Source organism: Lycium barbarum, chromosome 6, assembly GCF_019175385.1.
Source record: "Lycium barbarum isolate Lr01 chromosome 6, ASM1917538v2, whole genome shotgun sequence".
Lineage (NCBI taxonomy): Eukaryota > Viridiplantae > Streptophyta > Magnoliopsida > Solanales > Solanaceae > Lycium > Lycium barbarum.
Window position 1 is genome coordinate 4,927,216 of NC_083342.1, and position 18,797 is coordinate 4,946,012.

Genomic DNA, 18,797 nt, shown 5'->3' on the forward strand with positions numbered 1-18,797 from the left:
TTGAGTAAAATAATGAGCCAAAAAATGAAAATAGGTAAGAAAAAGACAAAGGAAAGCCAAGTGTAACAACACTATAGGATCAAAATTCATGTGAGGACTACAAAAAATTCTCATTCCCCCTTATATGTAATAGTAATCTTTTATATCATATATACTTCCTGTCTCAATTTAAGTGTATTACTTTCTTGTTTTGATCTGTATCGAAAAAATGATTCTATACGTCTATTTTATCCTTGATATTTTCAATCCTCGATCATTCGAAAGCTCTTCGGAAGGGAAAGGCTAGTGTTGGATAGTTCGTGGCATCCGCTCGACATCGAGGTAGGTTACAATTTACCTTTCGGTTAGACTCCAATTAGTGAAACATATGTAGGAATTAGATATTGAAGGAAAATCATGTTAGGCCTTCGGGTATGGATTTGGGGTGAAATTCTATTAGGTTGGTTGTTGTTGTGATTGGGCTTGTCGCCTTACTTGTTATGTTGTGACTTGTGCATGCATTCATCTCTTTTGTTATGTTACTTATCATTGGGAAGGGAAAGAATCAGGAGATTAGGCTTGAATTGTGATGTGTTCTTATGATAAGACACGAACGAGATCTTGATTATGATATCTTGCATGGCATATATTCTCATTTCATAAGACACATTGATATGAACTGTGACTTGGTACTGATGATGATAAGTGATACAAAGGAACATCTGAGGTCTTTGCCGGAATATGTAATAGAGAGATTGGAAATTCGTGATCTAAGGTTGTTACCAAAGCGGAATGTATTGTATTCATTTTCCGAGGTTTCTTGCCGAGATGAGGGTGTATATGGACTTCGCAATTCCCTAATGGGTCATGACTATTGAGACGTGAAGGTTTCTGTCACGACCCAGCCCCGTGGGCCGCGACTGATGCCCTACTTGGACACCCAGACAGACAAACATACCAAATCGTAACACACTTATCCAAATCGAATACATACAGATAGCATATACGGCCAGAAATACTATATGCCGTCTCAAACTATGTCAAACTGTTTCAAACACATTTCAACGCAACCGTGTGCGGACATATATATATATATATCGAAAAGCCGGCAAGGCTGTCAACTATGTCAAAAGCCGACAAGGCTATCAAATGGCACAACGGCCCAAAACATATACAAACCGCACGCCAACAAGGCTGCCATAACGAAAGAGATCATATAAACACAACTGTACGGAAGTAGGCACACACACCCACAAATACGTCTGCAGACCTCTAAACAGACCAAACGGATCATATGGCGGAACAGGGCCCCGCCGTACCCCTGAACAAATATATACATATGCATCAAACAAGTATATATACCAAAATGTAGGCTCCGGAATAAGAGGAGCACTCCAAACAGCAGAAAAGGGTGTCCTAAACTGGTGGATCACCAAACTGTGCGTCTGTACCTGCGGGCATGAAACGCAGCCCCCCGAAGAAAGGGGGTCAGTACGAAATATGTACTGAGTATGCAAAGCAGAAAATACAGAAACAAATCTGAGGCATAAACGAAATAGTAGTACAAAACATAAGTATAAATCCAACATATCAAAATTTGTTTACTTTCAAAAATATGTAAGTCATGCGTAAGGTACAGAAGAATATGGTCGCCCGCCCGTCGATGGCGCCATAACACAGCATAACACCAGAATGTTTCAAATATCCGTATCCCCGTCACATATCACATCACAACATAACACCATACACATCATAACACCAAATATATGTGGAACCCGACCCTCTTTTGCGAGTAGCTCGGTGAACCATAAACACAGCATAACTCCGGAGTATATCAAAGTGCGCACGATAACAGAACCGGCCCGGGAACCGGTGAAAGATATAACAGAACGCACGAGCAGAGTCATGAGTAACCATATGCATAAAATCATTATCATAGACTCAAATATAAGTAAATGACCATACTTGAAATTCGAAATGATAATCATACCAAATTCTTTCAAAAGTCGTCCGAATTACATAAAGGAAAGTCGCGGGACCCACGGACGGGTATTGGCCCGAATCGGGCCCGCCTATGGAAAATATACTCATTATATGCCATATAAACTTCTACAAAAATATTGATGCAATCCGAGCCTTTCGGTGAAAGATGTGGCGTTCACAAATTACGAAATTCTTTAAAGTGAAACCTTTTTATGCAAAGTTCGGAAAGCGATTATTTCAAAGACATAATGGTTCATATTTCATCAAATCATACATAAGAGTGCCAAGGAATATTTATAAGGCTCATAACATGCTCGGATTTCGAATCTTAGAATTTTCCTCAAGGCTTATAATCTAGCCTATTGAAAACTAAGGCATGCCAAAAGAAAGAAGGGTTGCGCTTTACATACCTTTAGCGTTTAGTCGTATTATAACTTATACTTGCTGCCCAAAAACACTTATCCTATATCAAGATATCAAGAGCTACAATTAGTCTACGAGGGAATTCAATACGTACTTTAACGTTAACAATCCCTTTTAAACATTTAGACGACGTTTCGTTCGCATTCAAACCAACTACATACAACCGATCCAACATCAATAATCATATGTTCAATACCAATCCGGACAGCCCACATAACATTCCAAATAGCCCACATTCACAACATTCCATAACGATTCACATACGGCTATTTCATTCTCAAGTTACTCCTAATAATCCGTAGCCTTAACGTTTTCGTGTAACAACTTTACAACAACCCAAACAACGTAAATACAATATATATTCTTAACTATCATTAGTCTTTCCAATTTAAAGAAGACAACATGTCCAAAACAGTTCCTAACCACAACACGTCCAAAACAGTCCCTAACCAACAACATGCCCAAAACAGTCCCTAATCTCCCCTAAAACAGTCCCCTCACACGGCTACAACACCACTCCAACAACTTCATGATTTTCATCCTTTTATCCAAACTACAACACATTCAATCCATTTCCAATACATGTACAAGAAGATTAAACATGATTTCATTAGAGTCTTCAACACACGGCTCATTTTAATTTTTAGAAAAACAGTCCAATATCCAACATGCCACATCACAAACAAACTTCTACAATCTTTGTTCATTTACCTATGTTGATACATATTCAATTCATCAACAATACAAGCAAAATGAAATCAACCATGACTTCACCAATACTCACGGCTAACTCTCTACTTGAACTACAACAACAATCCAACAACAACCTTCATGAACTATACATTCAAATCGTCATGAAACACAAGAACAATAAGCATTCTTACCTTACAATCTTGTTCTTCACTTTGGCCGAATCTTCAACACTATTGAGGTGCTACACTTCTTTGTTTCTTTTCAACAACTACTACATATTCTTGTACACTAAATGAGGAGTTGATTTGAGGAAGAAAACTGATTTTTTTGGATTGAATCTAACTCACCACTTTCGGCTAGCTCTAGGTCAAGAGTTTCCCTTTCTCTCTCTATGTGTTCTTAACTTGTAAGTGTTGAAATGAGTTGTTAAAGTGGAGTAAATCAGATTTTTCACTATGTGTATTCCCTACAAGACATGGACATGTGTACCACACTAATCTTGGGTCAATAACCTTTGACCATGACACTAATCTACACGGCTACACATGGAAAAATATGGGCAGATTTTTTTTTGTTCCCAATCCCACTTATGGTTAGTTTAATCCCAATTTTTCTATTAATATATCAATGCCAAACGAAATTGTAGTTAAATTATGACTTGAAACGAATCCGGAAGTTAAAATATCTACTTCATATCTTAAAATAGTCTTGTCTTTAACTTGCCACGTTTAGTTTAAAATGTCCCAATGTATGAAAATATGGGATATAACAGTTTCCATCCTTATCATGTGTGTACGGTATTAAATAATTCTATTTCCTTTTGTATGTTTAAAATGAATGTTGAATAAGGGAAGGGTTTGCCCACCAGGAGGGTTAGTGTGGGTGCTCGCTCGACCCACGAGTTGGGTAGTGACAAGTTAGTATCAGAGCCATAGGTTACCGGTCTTATAAGTACAAGAGCATGTCCAGTAGAGTCTGGCGGATCGGTACGACGAGCTCCGTCTTATCTGCGAGCGGCTATAGGACATTTAGGAAACTTCCAATTCTTTCATTCTTTCGTGCTACCTTAATCAAATTGGTATCTAGAGTATTCGAATTGATATTTTGGATGTTCAAATTGGTATTTGACTTCACTTCTATTCTCTCACAGATGGTGAGGACCCATGCTACTATTGCGAAGGATGAGGTGCCCGAGCCCGCCGCTAGGGTTGAAGCACGAGGACGAGGCCGTGGCCATGGTGTAGCACTAGCCAGGGGCAGGGCCCTTGCAGCAGGTCAGAGACGAGAAGATCCTTATCTCCAGAGCCAGAGCATCAGCCTGAGCACGAGCCCATGGATGGGGGAGAGCTGGGACCAGCCCAGGCTAAGCTCGAGGTGATTTCTACTCCTGTGCTTTAGGACATCACGGTCCGTACACTGCACTATCTTGATAGGAAAGGGAGATCGCAAAGAGCTAGACTATACAGAATGGTATATGCCGAAGTCATCCATGTTGTATGGATAGACAGAAACCAGAGGGTCTTTGAAAAAAGAAGCAAAGAGGTGGAGACTGTTGCAAGAGAACTTGCCTATCTTTGCAATGTCACTGTAGCTGCTAATATAGGTTTTGTATGTAGTTGAGATGGTTAATTTAAATAGTTATTTTGTGATGAACTATGCTATGGTGCTGTAATATTGATTTGCTGTGATTAATGAAAGTTGTTAGTTACCAAAAAAAATTATTTAGAGTTTTAAAATGTCATATTTTTCTTCTGTGTAGGTTGATTTTTCTTGTGATTTTGCATGATGAGATTTGTTTGGTTCTATTAATGATTAGCTGAATTTAAATTATTCAAATAAGGAATTACATGTGTAACCAATGTAAACAAATCTCATGTATATAGATAACTAGAATTTTGTAAATTACGTATATATTAGAGTAAATTTCGCTTAACCTGTAACACCTCGTAAATCAGTATTAAACCATATTCATGAGTCAGGAGGTTAGAAACCCAAGAAGGAGAGTGTTGGAGTTGAAAATATGTTTCAGTTCAGAAAACCCAGTGTTACGCCCCAAGGGACAGTCCGTAACGTGTGTTACGGTCCGTCATCCATACCGTAACGAGTATGCTTGAAAAATATCGTCTCGTAACTTTTGGACCAAAGAACGGTTCATTGTTACGGATCGTAACATGTGTTACGGACCGTAACATGTGTTACGACCCGTAACGGGTGGCCGTAACCTAACCCAACGGGTGGCCGTAACCTAACCCAAAAACTTAGAAGCTCACTGGAATTTTGGCCCATGTTACGGTCCAATGTTGCGGACTATAACCTGTGTTACGCTATCACGACCCAACCGGAGGGCTATGACAGGCACCCGGGGCTAACCCACCGGGCACCTCCCATCGTACATTCACATTCATGTCTAGGTGAGCCGCATGGCTTATCAACAAACTGTATGCCTCAATAATACCATTTCCAACGGCTAAGACACTTTTTTTTATCAACATCATACACATATACACTAGCCGACGAGGCTAACAAAATAATATGCCAAAAGATGAGCTGACGAAGCAAAGGACATCTACTATACATGACTGTCTACGAGTCTCTAAGAAGAGTATGAAACATCATCATAAGGATAGGACAGGGCCCCGCCATGCCCATATATACACAAAAGAATGGTACCCACAGCTACAACTCCGGATCAAATGGAGCTCCTCTAAGCAATCTTCGGATAAGCAGCCTAAGGATCAAGTCTATCTCCCTGTGTAGCTGCGGGCATGACGCGACGTCCACAAACAAAAGGACGTCAGTATGAATAATATACTGGGTATGTAAAGCATAATCAATAGCATAATGGAAGCATAAGAAATAACATAAGATAGAAAAGTCATAGGAGGATAAAGCTATGTACACCTCTAGCGACGTTCATCATATTTACTTACCCTCTTTCTAATGAGAAACTTCCATTGCATACCTTTACATAGTTAGTAGTATCATACCCGACCATAGAGGTTCGGTGTCTTATGTACCCGACCATAACAAAGTTCGGTGTTATACGTACCTGGACCTACCAAGGCTCAGTGTTACTCTTACCCAACTGTAGTGGTGTGCGCGCGATAGATATCATGCCCGACCATATAAGCTCGGTGTTCTTAATAGTCATACTTTTATATATCAGTATATATTCATAGAAGTACATACATGTCCTCAACATCATCATCATAATCATCATCATTTTCATTATATCCTCCCTTATAGGATCAACTATCATAGGATAGGACCAATGGTATCGTGAGAATAACAAGATCATGAACTTTAGTGATTCTAGGAATGAAGTCATCCTGGAAGATACTATGGATTTCACGTGAAGATACACATCAATGGATCATGACTTAAGAAAGAAGGGTTAGCCTTACATACCTCTTTGTCTTCTTAACCACTTAATGTTCACCACCCAAGCTTGAGAAATCTACATTTAAAAGGGATTCATACCACGGTTAGGTCTTAGAGACATCTTTAAACTCAAACTAGAACAACTCATGGACTAACAAAAATTGGGCAGCATTTCCCCTATTTCATTGAATTCCACCATATTACCAAACAACTCCCAAACGTCCATAATAACATCCACAATATCATAATCAAGTAATCACATTCCATTAAGTCTTCAAAATTCATTCTCATGTTCAACTTATACTAACAACTTCATACCCAACCTTAGCACATTTTCATACAACACTTTCTCATCACTATTATTACCTTCCATAACAAGTTTATATCTATATCATACTAAGAATCATGCTCAAGTTAGCTTACTACCCAAAAACATCATAAAAACTACATTCAAGTTTCACTTTCCACTTTCTTCCCTCATCCAAGTTATTCAACAACTAAACATGCATAACATGTAATAAACATGAAAACTAACCTTTTATCCCATAGGAATGAGCTTTGGAGCAAGATATCAACTTGTGCAAAAACCTAGCAACAATACCCAAGTAAATCTTGAAGTCTACTAACCCTAGTGAGTCTTCTAACACATGAGCACTTCAATTCTTACTATTTGATCTTTGTTTTCTTTTGGGTTGGAGTGGAATATGCTTGGAGAAGGGTTTGAAGCTCTCAAGACTTTTGGAAATGAAATAAAAGAACAAGGGTCATCTATTTATACAAAAAATAAAAAGCTGCCCGATTGACTTATACGGACCACTTATACGGTCCGTATAAGTGGACCGTATAATACCACCATGAAAATACCCTTCTTTGGAAGGGCTATGTTATATGGACCGTATAAGTGGTCGTATAACCCTTAATTTCCGAAGTTGCACTCGGTGATTGTTTGACTTCTAATCCTCGTGGAACCTTCTTGGCACTTCTATAACACTTCATTAATCATACAATAGGTCCTATAGCATCCCCTCAAGACATTACTAAATACGTATCCAATCAACTATCACGAAAACCCCTCTAAACACATCTTGCATTTCACTTCCTTCAACGAACTTAGGCTCATATATTCATATAACTTCGAAATCCTATAATACGCGCTTTGAGCTACCTAATACTCTCCTTAATCTCGTAAGGACTTCATGTTCATCTTAAGCTCACATTTGTCTACTCACAAGGCAACAAATCCGGAATTTTTGAGATGTAACATACGCGGTCCGTAACGATGCCGCAACTAAGACATTAAAAGAGGGGAAACTCAGTTTTATTTCACAAGTTTCATTCCTTCAAGCCCTAGGACGACCTCCTACCTCTCCCATCATCAAGAACACCAAGGTAAGCCTATTCTAATCATTCCAAGACAATTCTAATATATATCCTTGTAATCTAAATAAGAAATCATCATTCCTAACCTAGGGTTTTCAAGAAAACCCATCTCAAGGTTCAAGGTTCAAGATTCAAGATTTTGGAAATCTTCTTCAAAGTTCACGTCTTTAATTGAAGTTTTGGAGCATTACCGGGTATGCAGAGTTTCTATCCACGTGTGGGAACATCTTTGTTTTTCCCTACGCCACATTTTTCCATGATCATACAAGTTACACCAAAACTAGGGTTTTAGCCATGTTCATGATAACCCTAAGTACATGTACCATGATATACTATAATTGTATGATTACTTCGTTATTGTATTCTTAATAGTCCCTTTTGGTTATTGAGAATTTTTCGTAATCCATGAAAACCCATACTTTGCATTCCATGGGTTCCTACATGCAAGTTATTAAATGTAATACTTATTTTCATTAATATTTTACATGTCTACAAGTTTTCAGGCAATTATATTATATTAGTATATCCATGCTATGATACAAGATATTCATGTGTAATACAAGTCATGTTTTATGAAATTCATGGGCTTCTTAGCCAACTATATCATGTTCATATTTTTAGGAGTTGCACAGATTACTAAGAAGGTTTCATACCTGAAACTACGTATGCTAACGTAGGATAAGGATCGCTCCGCCCAGTAGGATGATTCCTTCATATTTTCCCCATTGAGGGATTTGGATCTATTCATGTCATGTTCTCGTTTTGTACCCCGGCAAGGTACATGACGGCTTAGCTGGTCGGGCAGAGATCAGATGCCATGTGTTAATATGGTGGTTATATGTCGGTTATATTAATGTTCTCCCAACTTAAAATGTTTTTGCCCATGTTATATATATATATATATATATATATATATATATATATATCCATGTCAGATACACATGTTCATGACCAGGTTTCAGTTTCAGTTTCAGCTCTCATCATGTTATTCATGTGCTATGTTTATTTCATTCAGTTGCTTTATATACCAATACATTCAATGCTGACGTCCCCTTTCTATTACCCGGGGGCCTGCATTTTACGATGCAGGTACAGATACACAGGACGACGGATCTACTCCATAGGACCACCTACATATAAGCTTTTGGTAAGCCCCATCTTTTTCGGGGTTTAGTCATTATTTACTTTATGTTAGTTATGCATTTAAGGTATGCTGGAGGCCTTGGCCCCAGAAATTACGTTTAGCAGTTTAGACTCATGTTAGAGGTTTCATAGACTAGACAGTTATGTTATGTCAGATGTTTAGAGACGTATAGCCATCTTTGGCTCATTATCTATGACAATCCATATTCATGTTTTCTTAAAACAAGTATTTTATTTGATATTTATGATATCCCATGTTTAGGCTCATCATGTTTATGTCATATTCTGCTCATGTATGCCTCATGATGATTCAGCAAGCCATGTGGTTCGCTCGGTCACATGCAGTAAGGCACCGAGTGCCGTGTTACGTCTAGGCCATGGTTCGGGGCGTGACATAACCCCTTTAACTTTTAATTGTTCAGAAATAGTACCCCATCCCAATTTGAATGGAATGATAATTCTCTTAAGCAATAATTTTCAGTGAGTTTTAAATATGATTGATTGTGTTCTTTTCCGATCTCCATTGTTCATACTTCATACCGCTTATTTCCTGTTTGTCTAAAGATGAAGAGGAAATTCTAATGTTTTCTTGGGAGTGGAGCAGATTTAAAGAATAATAATTTTTAAGGGCAAACTACATGGCTTGACAAACTTCTAGTGGGTAATGACATTTAGTAGCTATAGTTTAACTTAATTACTTCCCATAACAAACATTTGTATATTAATATCATTTAGTAACTAATAAAGTAAAATACATAACTTCTTCTCCTCATCCTCTCTCTAACATCTACAACACTCTCCTCCACACACTCTCTCTCTCTCTAACATCTTCTCCTCCTCCACACTCGCCAGAGCTCCGGCGAAAACCACCGTTGCCGTTGTTCTCCCTCCGTCCTCCCTCTGTCGTCTTTCTCCGGCGAAACCACTGCCAACTTCGTCGTCTTTCTCCGACGCCACGTGTCCAGTGAAAATACCAGTGGAGAAGAAGGTGACGATGATGATGAGGGAGAAGAAGGTGTACACAAATCTGATCGAAATTTTTCAGATCTTAAGCTGACGGTGATGATGATGGAGAAGAAGGTGAAGGAGAACAAAGTGTACGCAGATCTGATCGGAAGTTTTTTTTCCAGATCAGTGTATACATACACTGTATACAATATTTTGCGAAAGTTTTTTTCCAGATCTGTGTATACATACATACATTGTATACAATATTTTTCGCGTTTTTCGAAGTAGATCTTTTTGTATACAACTGAATACAGTGAATTTGAAGTGTATACAAATGAATACAGTCAATTTCATTTCTTGTATTCAGTATTTGAGTGTATACAGTGTTTCTCGCCTATATTTGTTGTATACAGTGTTTTTCGCCTGTATTTGTTAATATTTTGGTGTATCTATGTTGTATATGCCTGTATTTGTTGTATACATACTGAAAAATATGGTGTTTGTTAATTTTTTGTGTATTTATGTTTTTATGTATTCAGTTTTACTCGTTGTATATATGAATACATCAATCCAATTTATGAATACAGATAGTCATTTTCATGAATACAGTGAAAAAACATGGGGAAAAAAAATTCGTTGTATTCATGAATACAGCGAAAATAAAAAATGAGTATAGTGAAAAAAACGAATACACGCGCTGGAAGCTGGGCATGTTGCTATGAAATGTAAATATTAAAACATATGCTATGTGGCTTGATTAAAGCCCAAATGTTTGTCATTTATGTAGTTTGCCATTTTTTTAATCTGTATATATACCTTTCTTTTCCTCGGTATATAAGAAGCATGTATTTTTTTAATATCACAAAACAACGACGTCTTCACTAAATTAGATAACACAAATGTTAATTTTTTAACTCAAAATACTTGCTAGATACATTTAAGAAAATTAATGCGCCGGTAAAATGTTTTGTATAATGTACTCTTCGAATCTTTTTATCCCTATATGAAAACTAAAGATATAATATTGAGAAAACATAACAGGAGGAGAAAGCAAAAATCAAGAAAGTTCTAAAACATTGCTTCATTTATTGAAATTTTAAGCTAAAAATTCCAAAGTAGGTTTTAATAGCATTTATTTCAAAAGTATCCTCATCTAATTAGAGAAACACTAATTGAAAAGTGATCGACTAAAATTGTGTCAAATGTTACTAGGTGTTATTGATTAAATACTGATATGATTAAGATTGGATGAGATTACTCGTTGCACAAATAAGTATACTAGACCAAAATCCCAAAATTAACAAATATAATTAGTTTTTTTTTAATAATCGTGATGTCCGATTAGCTTGCTCACACACAGGTACCTGGTAATTTTGTCCATCAAAATTTGGATCGATGGGAAGAAATCATAGTATCTTTACCTCCGCTAGAATCTGAACATGAGACCTCACGACTCTCGACCCTCTTCATTGACCCCATATAACTAGATTTTTTTATGAAAATTTAAAAGATCGATATAACTAGGTAGATAGGACTTAAATAGAATATCCTTCCTATATCATTAAAATGACAACAATAACATCAATAGATGAAAAATGAGCAACAAACTTATAACTACGAAATGATATTGAAAGACAAGATGACAAAACAGAGATAGAAAAAACAAAAAATAAAGAAAAAACATATATTACATGCCCAATCAACATCCTAAGGGTGCTCATCATTCTCTTCTCCAGCATTGTTGTCATTAGCACATATTTGATTTGTAACATTTACATTGAGTTGCTTTTTCCTTTCCTCAAGCTGAGTCGTCTTAACATCAAATTATTTTGACAAACCTTTAATTTCTCTAGCGTCAAGTTCATCAAAGCGTTTTCTTTCCTCAATAAGTTGGTTGAAGATGTACTCCATTTTCTTCTCCTTAACCATTTGCTCTAGTTTATTAATTTTTTCTTCCTCATCATTCACTTTTAATTGAAGATAGGTGTCAAATTGAACTACCTTATTTTCATTTCCCTTTACGACACGAGCTAAATAGTTCCTTACTATGTCATTAGCCCGGGCTAGAGACGGCCAAGCAAAAGCGTCAGTTTCTCCAGGAGTACTAAAAACAATTATACCTACTTCCATATCGCATAGAATAGACAACTCTTTTGCTTTCTTACCTAGTGCATCTAATCTTTTTTTTTAAAATAGCTTTTTTCGTACTCAAATTGAGATTCCTAAAGGTCCTAACCCCACTTTTAGTCATATTTTGGTACACAGAGAAAAAAAGAAGAAGGTACAATATATGAGTGAGCACCTATCTCTGGATATAAAATAACAGTGTTTGGCTAATTTATATAGATGCTGGAGGACCACCACATAATTAGGAATAAATTTAGGAATAAATTAATTGCACAATCTGACCTTTATGGTATTTATTAATTACTTTCTTAAATAGATGTAGTTAAAATCCTAAAACTCAATCTTGAAGTTGGATATTAAATAATCATATTTCCATAATAAATATATTTTGAGCAGGTTACACAACAACCTAGAACTTACTCTATTTTTTTTTTTTGGTCATTGAACGATATCTAATAGTACTCCCTCCGTCTTAAAAAGATTGTCTTCCTTTTCCTTTTAGTCTGTCTCAGAAAGATTGACACCTTTCTATAGTTAGAAACAATTTAATTTTATGAGATGATTTACAGCCACACAAATATCTAGGGCTTGTTTTGGACCACACGTGTCAACAGTCTTCCCTTGTTTCTTAAACTTTGTGCCAAGTCAAACTAAAACAATCTTTTTGGGACGGAAGTAGTATTTTATAATAAAAGTAAAAAAAAATAAATTAAATCTCTCTCATTTTGTTTCATTGAATCAATGTATTAATGATTTTCTTATTCAGACATATTTGAAATAATGGTCCAACGTTAATATTAATTTTTTTATAGCGCTATCATTTTAGACTTCCGAGTAGTTACATAAAGTCCTATAGGGTGTAGATTTTAATGTGTTACCATTCAAATACAAAATAAACATGACATTCCAAATATATTTATTATAGTCCATGAAATTCGGTAAAAAAAAAAAAAACTAGGTTACTTTCTGAGGGTCTTGTCTATTTGTGATATCGGAGCAATTAATACTTATATAAAATTCCATATAAAATAATATCGTTTTGATTGATCGTCAAATAAATCTATGATTGCTACATAACTAATACAACACTTGATTGAAGGTATTAAATAGATAATACTCGTATTAAATTATGCACGAATCTATGTACTATTATATATTTGCGAGATAGAATATAGAATAAGAATAAGCGTATTTGCAATACATTGATTAAACTATATTAGATGTGTTGATTTTAGCTCAAATCTACTTCAATCATTTTATTTTAATGAGTTTGAAAGTTAGCTTAAAATGTATGAAGTTTATTAGTAATGGTGATTTTTATATCTTATGTTAGTGCTAATAAACTGGGAATGGAGTGAGCATTAATTGGAACCTTTGAAGCTTAGCATGTTGGTCAAGCCGTGAATTATAGGCATATATTAGTTATTCTTCTTGTATATAATTAATTTTGTAGTACAAAAAAACCATCAATTTATTTTTCAATTTGTATATTGTCTTGAACAAGCTCCAAGGACTTGGTAAACTAAGCTTTACCAACATCTCATTATTGTTGCTTTTACCAATGTCTCTTTAATTATCTATAACAGCTTCTAAGTGCTTTTAAGAAAGCAGAGAGCTGCAGTGAAAATCTCAAGAAATTTACGGGATGATGAGCTCCTGAACAAAGTTGCAGATTTGTCAAGAAAGTAGAGAAAATTTAGAAATCTATTCAATGAATTGTAATGAAGGAATACAATCAGATTTATAGACTAAAGACCATCCCACTTCGTATTGTAACCAACTTTTCTGCCAGTGATCAATTGCAACAAACTAACAATTGAAATGACTCTTTTATCCTTCTAACTGTTCATCATATAACATCATCTACCCAACTAAAAACTTTGTTGCTTATGATCTCTTTATAATTTATAGTGTTGACATTGGGCTCACAGGTTGTAGCAACTAATTTCTCTAGTCCATCCTGACAACCTAGGTCGAGCTTTCTCCATCAAGGACAAGACCTCCTCACAACAAGATCACATATATCACAAAATTACTAATCAAGGTAGGCATGCTTAACTGTAAGCCTATAATTAGCACTCATATATGGCTACTAATGTGAAACTCTTCAAGGGTGATAGATTATCCTTGTCATGACTTAAGTCTCTATAGACATGTTGTTGGTGGCTCTTCAATATCTTACATCGAAAAGGCCAGATCATATTCTTTGTTGTCAACAAAGCTAAATTAAATATCTTTGTCCTAATTTGCTTTGATGGTCGTCGTATGAGCAAAGAACAATGGCTATAGGTCGTCTATAGAATATGAGTATAAAGGTAAGTGATGTCACATAATTAACTTTCCCTGATTTTCATCTTCCTCATGCTCCTATCCTATGGTGCAATAGCATTGGAGCTGCCTGGCTACTTATCTATTAATCATATCTCCAATAATACAATATGATCCTTCCAAAAAAAAGGTAGGAGAGGGAAAAGATTCTTCTACTGCACTACATATTTTTAATGTACGCATGTAGGTGTCTAGTTCATTGAGCTTGAATAATTTTCAGTCCTCTAGTATTTACACCTTTGACATAGTAAAAAAATGCAATCAGACCTCTCTATAACAATTATCTCTATAATAATATCTCATTATTTATTGCCATGTTTTCATTGAAATCCATTTTTTTTATATCATATTTTTTTTACAACGACATTTTCCTATAACAATTAAAAAAATTTGAACAAACAATGTTGTTAGAGGTTTGACAATAGGTTGCATGTTGGTTTGAATAAATAAAGGCAACTAGTTTCTGTCAACCATGATAAACTAAAAGTCCATAGTGAAATACTTATCATAGAAGTAAATAAACAACTCTTATCTTGAACCAAATACAATGACACACATGGACCTCAAATATTCCAAAATACATATAACATAATTTGAAATATTTTCCTTTAAGAACTTGAGCTTCCAACTTGACCCCTTTGCACTATGATAATCCTTCTCTCCATCTGAAGACGTAAATGACATCTTGTAATTATAAAATGAAGTTAATAAGAAAACTAAAAATTAAAGGACACTTAATTAATTAATTTCTGTTTAGGCTGAGTACGTACCCGAGCATAACCTTCCAATTGGCTTTGAGTAGTTGAGAAATCATTCCTTAACAACTCCAAGGTTTGGGAAAACCTGAAATGATGCCAAACAAAAGTTGTAAATTATATACAGTAACATTTATATATCAATATTTTTCACATTAAAGAGAGAACCTAAAGCGTTTGGACATGAGTTTGGTGATATTTGAAAAAAAAAAGTAGTACACAACAAGAACATACCCAGTATAATCCCACAAAGTGGGGTCTAGGTAGGGTAGCAAACCTTACCACAAAGTAGTATCTGAAGTTTAAGTTGAAAAGAGTATTTACAAATTGACGTTGTGTTTGGACATGCATTTCATTTGAAGAAATCTTAAAGTTTTGTGAGGGAACTTTTTTTTTACTTGAAAAAGTGTTTTTTTAATCATTTTTTTTCAAGGTTGAAAAACTAGACTTCAAGTTGGAGTGAAAAATAGACTATAATATATAATCAATTTTTTTTAAAAAAAAAAAAAGAAGAAGGGGCTGATTTAAGCAAATTCCCTCTTTTAGGCCACCATTTAAATTTGTTCCTATTTTTAAAAATTATGTTGTACAAATATAGCTCTTGAAAGATTACCGTTCCAGATAACATAAGACTCAGGTCTAATGTTTGCTAATATATTTCTCAATCTTACGGACAAAACATTAGATTGTTGCATAACGTTTGAATAACTTATAAATTTAGATCATAGTCTAACATTTTCTCATACGATTTTTAGATGGCTCAAAACCGATATTTAGACTGTAGTCTGAAAGGTTCATAAGTTGTAAAAAAAAAAATCATTTACTAAATAGCTATCTAAAAGGGACAACCGCCGAAAATTTTCAAAAAAAAAAAACAGTTGAAAAAGCAATGTCCAAAAGGGCCAAATATCTTAAATTATGGGTTAAGTTCAAGAAGTCACAATGATATACAAAAAAGTTCACTAAAACTTTGCTTAAGCATAAAAGGGGAATAATCAAAGATATTTCTTACTTCTTTTTGTTTCTTTGCTCACAAGCACGAACGAGAAGCATACATGCAGAATTCACTTGCGCAGCACCAATCCTATACCATCGACAGCAATTAATAATCTTGATTAGTAACATAAAATAAATCTAATAAGAAATACACAAATGCAGAACCAAAAAATTCCTTTTATTTTATATAGGCTACAAATAGATATATACACCTTATATCCTAATTTAATGAATTAGGGGGTTCAGGATACGAGTTTCAAAGTATTTAATTCTTTCAGATTTAAAAATAAAATTACATATTTGAAAACTACACCAAAATTATAGTACTAAGTCAAAACATTAATTAAAAAGAGTTTGAGAAAAATAATAGTCAATGAAAAATTGTTTGATTTTCCCAGATGCTAAAGAATTGGGCATATAATAATTTGACAGTTTACCACAACATAATCATATCTTTATGAGATTCCATTGAATCTATTGGGCACAAATTTGAACCATTCTAAGATCTACATGGGAAGTTTTAATTTCATTACATAGTCAAATGTTTTATAAGAAAGAACAAAGAAGACATTTAAAAGGCCGACTATAATATAGGCATTCCAGCGGTAAAACTGATAATTATATGGATCTATACCAAGTCATGAATGATAGTGAAGCTAAATTGCCATCTATACGTGAAGGAACAAAAGCTATATGAAGGCTCAGAAAGGATACGTTAGGGTTACAATGCCACTTAGTCGTGTACAAAAGGAAACATGTTGGTATATGGAGTAAGTATAAGGAATGGAGTTTTAAACTGTAGACCGTAACTACACACTGACTAAGAATTTTATCTATTACTACTAAATACTAATTAAGGGGTCCCAAGAAAATCAGAAGAAATTGCACTTGCCACATTGGTGGTACAACCTAAATTCATTTTTTTTCTATAAATTCTGTTACAAATCAAAGAGCAAGTAAATCAGTAAATGTTTAGTAGATTTTGATCACCTTGTACTTTTCTCTCTGACAAGGTCGCATAATGCAACCAAATGAGAAAAATCAACATCAGGAATATCACTGCAAAATGGTCGATATATAAGAAATTAAACGTGAAGAAAATAATTGCATGATATGAATATAAAAAATAAACTTATTATAGAATTATTAAATTTGGTGCCTTTGTTAAAACCATAGATATGTGGTTTTCGAATTTAAACGGGTACTACATGTCATTTTTCATCTGCGACATAATAGCCTCCACTTCAGCACCATATTCCTCAATTGTTTGTATTACAAATTGAGGATTTTGTGCCCTCTTAGCAATCATCAAATGTTCAAATTCATTATTCACTAAACCCTGCAAAAGAACAATTGAAGATATTAATCAAGTCTAACACACCAAAACTCCACTAAGAAATTAATTTTTTTATCCAAAAAAAAGTGCAAATAAGATAGAGATAGTGACAAGTTAGATTCTACCTTTTTCAACATTTGATTAAGAAGTGCTAGTTGGATTTTCGTCAAAATTCTCAATGCCATTTCGCGCTGAAAAAGTAAAATCAAAGCATGAGGAGATTAAAGAAAAATAACTATATATATGCAGAAGCAGAACTAACATTTAGAGTTTACATGTTATGGATAAATTATATACACATATTAAATTCATTTTTTAAATACAAATACTTTTAAAACAACGTCTACCCCAAAGCTCTTGAATTCTGCCGAACCAGCAGAATTGTACCTGATTACAAGAAGTAAATGAAAAAAAACCTACTTTAAACTTTGAAGTGTTTTACTTTCAAGTCGAAAGGTTTGAGAGAAAAATATAAACTAAATTCACTGAAAGAAGAAGAACAAACAATAAGAAAACCAAAAATTACCAAATGACTAATTTAATTTTGAAGGATTTGAAATTAGTTAAGCAACATGATGAAAAAGAGACATGAAAATTTTAAAATTTTTTTGGTCATGATCAACAAACTTCTTATAAATTAAACTAGTAATAACCATGAAGATCAATCATTCTCGAACTATGATAACAGAAGAAAATTATGTTAAACTAACCAAACTTTGTTAAAAGTGTTACTCATGAAATAAATGTTATAGGTAAAATGAATCATGTTCTATATAGAGATAAAATGAACTTAATCTAAGTAAATAAATTTATATATGTAATCTTTTTCTTTTTCTATTTACCTGGAGATCAAACCTCAAAGTAGAAATAAAAGACTCAACAAAATCAACAAGAAAAGCTCATGAATTCATCAATGAAGTATTCTTTTTCAGAGTGAGCTGCCTAATTTTTATCATCAACTTCTAATTAATATGTATACTAACATCATTTAATGTATAAGTCCAAAAATAATAAGTCTACATTTATTACATTTCAGTTACGAAAGAAAAAAATTGTTGAAAGTACTGAAAATGTCACGTTTTTCTTCTATGGAGGTTGAGTTTTCTTGTGATTTTGCATGATGAGATTTGTTTAGTTCTATTAATGATTAACTGAATTTAACTTATTCAAATAAGTTACATGTGTAATTCATATAAATAAATCTCATGTATATATATGGATAACTAAGATTATTGCTTTTACATATTAAAGTAAATTTTACTAAACCCCACCCCCACCCCCACCCTTTTTTTAATTATTGATAAATATTACCTCCTTCACATTTC

At 34.4% G+C, this 18,797-nt stretch overlaps 1 protein-coding gene across 1 annotated transcript; it reads right to left on the reverse strand.

Annotated features, from left to right (window-relative positions):
• Positions 1-14,806: 14,806 nt before the first annotated feature.
• LOC132599481 (histidine-containing phosphotransfer protein 1-like) lies at positions 14,807-18,420 on the reverse strand. Its single transcript, XM_060312848.1, has 7 exons — positions 18,315-18,420; positions 17,598-17,663; positions 17,345-17,475; positions 17,127-17,195; positions 16,153-16,224; positions 15,156-15,228; positions 14,807-15,050 (listed from the first exon to the last, which is right to left on the reverse strand). The coding sequence occupies exons 2-7, from the start codon at positions 17,655-17,657 to the stop codon at positions 14,994-14,996; spliced, it is 462 nt and encodes a 153-aa protein (XP_060168831.1). The 5' UTR covers positions 17,658-17,663; positions 18,315-18,420; the 3' UTR covers positions 14,807-14,993.
• Between the last annotated feature and the right edge of the window lie 377 nt (positions 18,421-18,797).